Genomic DNA, 7362 nt, shown 5'->3' with positions numbered 1-7362 from the left:
TCGATATAACTCGCTAGTTTATTAAGCATCGCCTAGGCGGTTAGTTCTCGATATACAACCATAAACCAAGTCTCAATATCTCTATATATCCAACGCTTCGTGCCCTCTCGTTAGCCGACGAGGCTATCATCGGCGGTCTTACTAACGCTAGCATAGCGCCGAGGGATATCATATCATACTTACGCTAGAACTCTTTAACTACTCGGTCGGCGATACGGTAAGATATATATAACTGTATCGCGAAGGTTAAGCGTGACCTTTATCGGGGTTAAAGCTTAATATAGGCTCTTGCTAACGAGCTTGATAGTAAGGGGTTCTAGAACCGCATATAGTTAGATTAGGATAATTGGGTTACCTCGGTCTTATTTGCTCACCTGGAGTCGCTAGCATACCTTAAGTTATATCCCGAGGTCCTTATATTGGACTATATATATAAGACGAATAAATATAGGATGCCGCTACTTGATATAGTCGTAGTTGACTTATGCGGCCGGACTTTCTATATTGCATTTGCATTCCTTAGTAACGAGACTGAGGAAGACTATGTCTAGGCGTTGGACCGATTGCGCTCTTTATATGACCTGTCGGGTGCCTCTTATCCGTCTATTGTCCTTACGGATCGATGCCTCGCTTGCATTAATGCAATAACTCGTTGTTTCCCTACGTTAGCGTTACTATTATGTCGCTGGCACGCTAATATAGCGGTGCAGACTTACTATAGGCTAGCATTCCTCAAATATGAAGATGCCGCTAAGGGTCGCGAGTAATGGGCTGACTTCTATGCCTCCTAGTTCTCAATCATTAATGCTATTGACGAGGCTATATATAACTAACATCTCGAGGAGCTCGAACGACGATAGGTGCCAGAGTACGTTAAGGAGGTTAGTTATATTAAAGAGACCTGGCTTGATATTTATAAGGAGAAGCTTGTTAGCGCTTAGGTTGACTAATACCTTTATTTCGGCTATAGGGTTACGTCTTGTATCGAAGGCATCTATGCTTTAGTGAAGAAGTATCTAAAGAACTTTTAAGCCGACCTTTTTATATCGTAGTATAAGATTAAGCTTGTAGTTAATAAGTAACTCGCCGATCTTCGGGCTAACTAAGGCATTGAGTAAGCATAGAAGCCGCTTGGGTTATCTAGGTAGCTCTATAGCGCGGTATATGGCTGGGTGTCTTATAAGGTATTGCGGCTAGTAGAAGGGTAAAGAAAGCGACTCTAAGGCGACGGTAATCTCGCTTAATATACTAGTTTCTTTATTTTGGCAGGCCTTTGCTTGTACGATTATGTCTCGATCGTGCGGCTGAAACGGCGGAGTGTCAGCGGCTGGGAGCCTGCGGCAGCGTGGGGAGAGATACCCCTCGAGGAGTCGTGGCCGACGGGTAAAGACTGGGTTCAGGTGCTGAGGCGGCCTGGCAAGCAGGCGACTGTCTGTCTGGACGGCTACCTGAGCAAGGAATTCAACAACTCGGAGGAGGGCGAGGCATGCCACCGAAGGTACGTAGCCCGGCGAGTTTTTCTGGTCGGCCAGGGCTTATTGTTGTTCTCACGTAAAGGGCGGCTGTGCAGCATCTCGCGCTGTTCGTGCCGTGGGAGTCTTTCCTTCATGAAGAAAGCGGCGACATCAACGACATCTGGACGCGGGCGCAGAGCGCCCTCTCCCCGCGTATATGGCGCCTCGTTGCAAACGTGCAGCTGCTTCGGCGATCTGCCGAGGACGCTAAACGCGACGCCAAACAATGGGCAGCATCATGCGCAGACGATTATGCAACGGCGGCGCACTTTGACGAAGGCGACGGGGCCGAGACAACCGGGGAAGCGTACGAGGCCGGCAAAGTTGGAGACGCGACGCGACTCATGGACGTCATACGAACCGCCCTGGGCCCAAGCCAGGTGACCGCCGGTTCGACAGAGCTGAGGAGGATGTTGCAGCAGCTTGGACGATTCCAGCACTCGGCTCTCGGGTCGTCGACAGAGCTTGAAGCAGCTGCAATGCGGGCGACAAGTGTTCGAAGAATAAACTTGCCGGGCGAGGCGTTCACGGGGGCGCCTTTGCCGGCGCAGGACCAAGTCAGAGGCATCAAATCGCAGCAGATGAGCGCATCGAAGGAGAGGGAGAGGATGATTCAAGGCATACAAGGCCGACTCTCTGTCGCGGGCGCGGACCACAGTGCTGCTCTGCGCGCCGTGATGAGTGGTTTCGGAGAGGACAGCATCGAGGTAGCGGCGACCGAGGCGCCGGAGCGGCATGAGGCCCGGGGCGCGGGAATGGAGGTACAGATCGGCTTGTCGCGTTCATTTCTCGCTGCGGGGAGAGAGTGGGCCAAGCAATCGACGTTGAACAAAAGGCAGTCGATAGCCCTCCTGGTCATCTGCCGGCAACTAGATCGCGTGGGGGGGAGCGACAGGGCTGACGGCGGGCAGCTGTGCCAGTTCATCGGGGGCGAAGGCGGGACGGGAAAGTCGCGCGTCATCGAAGCGCTCGTGGGCCTATTCGCCGCGAGAGGCATGTCGAACCGCATACTCATCACAGCGACGTCCGGAGCCGCCGCGGCGAGGATCAGCGGCATCACCATACACTCTGCGTGCGGATTCTCAAATGACGCGATGGGAGGCGCCAGCGCCGTCAAGGACGTCGATAGGGTGCAGCTACCGAAACAGGCAAAGCGGTTCGTCCATAGCCAGTCACGGATAGACTAGCAGGAAAAGGATATACTCGTCATCGACGAAATAAGCATACTCAGTACGCGGACGCTATATACAGTCAACGAGCAGCTTTACCGGCTCCGCGGCTCGCAGCAAGACTTCGGCGGCATACCAGTCGTCGTCTTCTACGGTAACTTCCACCAATTCCGACCTATACAGGAGCGATCGATCCTACTACCCAGCGCGGCCATTTCGTAGGACGTAGACAACTCATTCAAGGCCGAGCAACGACACCAGCACGACAAGGCACACGCGCTATAGAATACGTTCACGTCGGTCGTCATACTAGACGAGCAGATACGCGCCGCGGGAGACCCGGAGCTACAGAGGCTACTAACGCGGATCCGGCGTAGCGATCAAGACCAATCCGACTTAGAGCTACTCAACTCAAGATACTATCAGCAAGGTAGACAGATCCCATAGGAAACGGGCATCACCGTAGTGACGCCGCTCAACAGGAACCGCTAGAACCTCAACATAGAGGCAAGCTTAGCCTTCCAGATGCAACAGCGGTCGATAATGCGCGTCTTCATCTCGGAGCACAAGTAGAAGAACGGCGTCCCGACAGAAGAGGAGGCCATCATAGTCCTTAACCAAGGAGACGATAGCGCCATCCCCGTGCCGGCGGTCTTCATATTCGTGCCAAGGATGCCAGTTATCGTAAATCGAAATACGTACCAGGGCCTCAAAGTTACGAACGGCGGTAGATACACGGCGGCAGAGGTCATTATCGATAAGGCGTTCCCGGGATACCGGGTTTCGGCCGACACAGCGATCCACTTCGGGCCGCCGGCGGGACTAGTCTTAGCGTCCGAGACGACAAGGGATCTCCACTTCGTCGGGATACCACCCGGAACGGTACTACTAACTCCGATAAGCGTAAAGATCCAGCGCCAGCGAAAGCGGCCGTAGCAACAACACGACGTCAGCCAGAAAGGGCTACCATACACGGCGGCGTTCGCATGCACCGACTACAAGGTGCAGGGCAGGTCGCTCGATCGGGTGGCGCTAGAGCTGCGAGGCACGCGGACGACCACCATCGGCGGCAGAGTGGTGCCTACGCAGTGCGACCCGTACAGCTTATACGTGCAGCTATCGCGCTGCCGAACGCTAGACGGCATCATGCTAGTATCCAAGGTGCGGGAAAGGGACCTCGTCGGCAACCGGGTGCCGGAAGAGATGCGGTCCGCCCAGGCAAGGCTGGAGGAGCTGAGCGACAGGACGATGGGGGAGGCGATCGAGTGGCTTGGCGATGAGTGGTGGAGTGGTAATGAAGCTGAAGAGAAACGAGAAGCAGTTAGGGCCAGGGCCGGCGCTGGACGGGCAACGTAACTGACCAATCACATCACATCACCAGGAGGGGTGCTTCCTCTATTTTTCTGCGTACGTACGCGCGGGGAAGGACAGGGGAGCGGGGGAGCGGGGGAGCGGCAGGTGTCCAAAAGCAAAACAACGTCCTACGGCTAAGGGAAGGCCCGATGAACGAGAAGGAACCAGGAACGGAACGACTTGAGACAGAGGCCAAAAAAGGCGAAGAGAGATGCCGAAAAGGGCGAAGAGAGAGGCAAACCAAACGGAAGGGTTCCCGCAGGGGGGGAAAAGGCGGTCACGTAGACAGGGGAAGGCAACCCGGTCGCGGGTTGCGCACAAAGCCTTGAGGAACGAAGAAGGCATTTGCAAGCTCGAGATAAATGTTGGAGGGTTGGAGGAGGATATTTAGGCAGTGAAACGGTAAGTAGTGGGCTTGGAGGACCCTGCATGCAGTGTGGGGCATTGTGTGCAGGTCAGGCTGGGGAATCCCGGATTCTCTGTCGCCCGTTGGGCAAATGGGGTGATGCTACGTGTTGGAGGAAAAGCAAATACAGTCACGGCACGAGAACGAAGATTGATAAAGCGTGGGGGAGGTGCCAGATGGGCGTCCAGGGCCAACACGCATGTTCTATCTAATGGGCCATTGACCTTATCTGCCGAGCCATGTCGGTTATGCCCATACGTTTCGAATTCTACTGCAATGGCGGCGAGAAAACATTACGCTTTATGCACGACATTCCGCAGGACCTTGTTCGTCAAAGCCAATTGAGCGGAGGCGGAAGTGCATACGATGATTGGATTGTGGCTACAGTGGCGCCCATCGTGAAGGCACGGGTTCAGGCTTGCCGAGATGCATCGGGCGCATCGTGCGAAAGTTGTGGATCCAGAGCAACAGATGTTCTGCAACACACAATGTCCTGGCTGCATAGAGTGAGCGACCCGGCCATTGGGGTTTACGTCTGTGCGGTGTGTGAGCAGGGAGCGTGCGAGATGGCGATCCGACAAGAATTGGGGGATATCATGGGAGAGATCAGGCGAGATGCCAACAATGGCGCGGGTCTCTGTAGGGAGGGTCTATTTTGTAAAGTTTGTGGGAAGGTGACGGGGGTGAAGAAGTGTGGAGGATGTTTAACAGTGGCCTATTGTAACAGGGAGCACCAGAGGGCGGATTGGAAGATTCACAAAACGGTTTGCAAGCGGTATACGCCATAGTCGGGCAGCGGAATGTAGCAGATTGCCCGTCACGACAAAGGCCCGTGGTACGAGTGAACACGGCCGGTCATGAAAAACCACTGGTTTGCCCACTCGGACGCGTTTATCTGCTGATTGTACAAGGAGATGTTGGGGCTGAAGAAGATGTACGGCGAGAGGGGTTCAGCGTCTCGTAGGAAAGGGGCGTACTCTGGCGCGGACAGCCACGGGGGGCCCGGAAGTTGGATCTTGGCGAGGGTTTCGGCGTTGAGTCCCTTCACGTGATGGTCGTCTGGGTAGGCGAATCTGTTTGGGACAGCGGCAGGCTGAACAAAGGCCATCATGAACATGTCTCCTCCGACATACTTCTGGCTTTCCAAGAGTTTCCGTCCGAGGACGGCCGTGTTCTGATCATGGTAAGTGGCAGCCATTGTATGAAACGGCGCGCGGTGACTCTGTTGGAAGGCATGATGCGGCTGGTGGTCAACGTCTTTAAGGGTAGGCGGTACAGCGGGAAGCGAAGAGCTAGAAGGCGAGAGCGCAGTGGCGAGAGCGTTTGCTCAGGTCGATAAAAGGGCGGTGGAGGATTTGGGGAAGTGTCTCACCAGGGAGTTGCATGCAGCATGGGTGTCTTGTCTTTGGCTTTGGTTGAGAGGCGACCGACGCTGCCAATGGCAATTGCCGTCTCGTAATGGAAGAAGGTCCAAGGCGAACGTTGCTTTTGCCATGTGACCGGTCGGCACCGAGACATATCTTCAATGGTAGATGATCCGGGGTTTGCTGGAGTGCCAGTGGATGTCGGGTCAGCCACGCTCAAGGGTATGCGGGGAAGTGTAGATAAAGGCATGTGGTTGGGACGGCGCTGATTGTGGACGCCTCCTGTCCATGTTCTTGAGCAGCCAGGAAGCTTCGGGGAGTAAGCGGCATACCTCGACCATGGATGATTCCAGCAGGCCATTGCTGCCGAAGGAGGCAGGTCCGTTCCGACGCGTCAGACCGAACGGGCCAGTGGTAGGTAGCCTGCAATTGCAAACGATATCGTTTCATGACGAAACAGAGGCCGTGAAATGTGCCTTCCACAGGGCTGCGGGGGCGGCAAACGGAGCGGAGGGAGGCAGTGGCCTTCAGCTGCCCCGGTCAGGGGCTGAGGCCGGCTCGGCATTGTCGAGCGCAACAGCGGGTGAGCCTGGGTCAACCCGTGCTTCGAACACGTTTCGACGCATCGAACCGAAGGCTGCAGCGCAGGGGATTTCTTTCCAAGACGAAACGGCGGCATTGAAACAAGCATATGGGGTGGCGCAGTGGAACAAAGCCTTTCAGGAGAAGACAGGGGCCGTGGCAACAGCCTATGGCAGAGCGCGATTGCCACCGCCGGCGCCAGGCGGTGTTTGGTCGCGATTCAGACTTGTATAGACGCGTTTGCCGTTCAAGTCGACGAAGCCGGCACCAGGCACGGGGGCGGGGCCACAACCCCGGCCGGCTCCACATGGGAGGCCGAAGACACGAACGAGCTCCGAGGTGCGGCAACGGGGAGAGTACCTGCATGGCATGCGGCCGATCCAGCCAAGCGAAAGGCTGCCCGAGGAGGGTTGGACGTCTCGTAGCGTTGCAGGAGGGACCGTGGGAGGCGCCATATCGCGAATTCCGATAACTAGAAGCAGGCAGCCGATAATCAAGGCGAAAGGCTCCAGCGGAGGTGTGACTCCGAGCGGCGAGAGCGGCCGAATGGAGGTGCAGGGCACACGACCGGTTAGGGGAATGCAGAAGGCAGTCCTGAAGAACATTCGGGCAAGAGAAGGAGGCGATACTTTTGGCAGTCATATGGAGGTAGTGGATCCGCAGGCGCCGCAGCCACTGCAAGAGCAAAGGGTTAGAGCTCTCGGCCTCCAACGATCAGTTGACGATGATGCAGGTGTGGCACGGGCGTCAATAACAACAAGGAATAAGCGGAAGCGGGTTCGCAGACCCGATTGGAACGAGTCGTCGGCTAAGCGAAGTCGAACAGCCCTCCGAGAACCGAGAAACTGCGATGGAGCAAGCAAACGATCTTGCGGAAGCCTTGAAGGCCCTCGATGACGAGTTCGCCTTGAGAAAGAGACTTTCAGACGAGCAGGAGTGGTGCACCCCCATCTCGCTGGAGACGAAGATATCGA

The 7362-nt window shown here is 55.6% G+C and overlaps 2 protein-coding genes across 2 annotated transcripts; one reads left to right on the top strand and one right to left on the bottom strand.

Moving 5' to 3' along the window:
* Window positions 1–1486: 1486 nt before the first annotated feature.
* Window positions 1487–2701, top strand: JDV02_003542 (uncharacterized protein; the record flags this gene model as incomplete). The annotated part of the gene is made up of 2 exons (XM_047984673.1): window positions 1487–1498; window positions 1571–2701. 2 exons carry the CDS (start codon window positions 1487–1489, stop codon window positions 2699–2701), a joined length of 1143 nt encoding a protein of 380 aa, XP_047840647.1.
* A 2558-nt stretch (window positions 2702–5259) lies between these two features.
* On the bottom strand, window positions 5260–5640 carry JDV02_003541 (uncharacterized protein; the record flags this gene model as incomplete). The annotated part of the gene is made up of 1 exon (XM_047984672.1): window positions 5260–5640. One exon carries the CDS (start codon window positions 5638–5640, stop codon window positions 5260–5262), a length of 381 nt encoding a protein of 126 aa, XP_047840646.1.
* Window positions 5641–7362: the final 1722 nt, after the last annotated feature.

Source organism: Purpureocillium takamizusanense, chromosome 2 (assembly GCF_022605165.1).
Source record: "Purpureocillium takamizusanense chromosome 2, complete sequence".
Lineage (NCBI taxonomy): Eukaryota > Fungi > Ascomycota > Sordariomycetes > Hypocreales > Ophiocordycipitaceae > Purpureocillium > Purpureocillium takamizusanense.
Note: the sequence above shows the minus strand (reverse complement) of the source record. Positions and strands in the feature narration are given on the sequence as shown.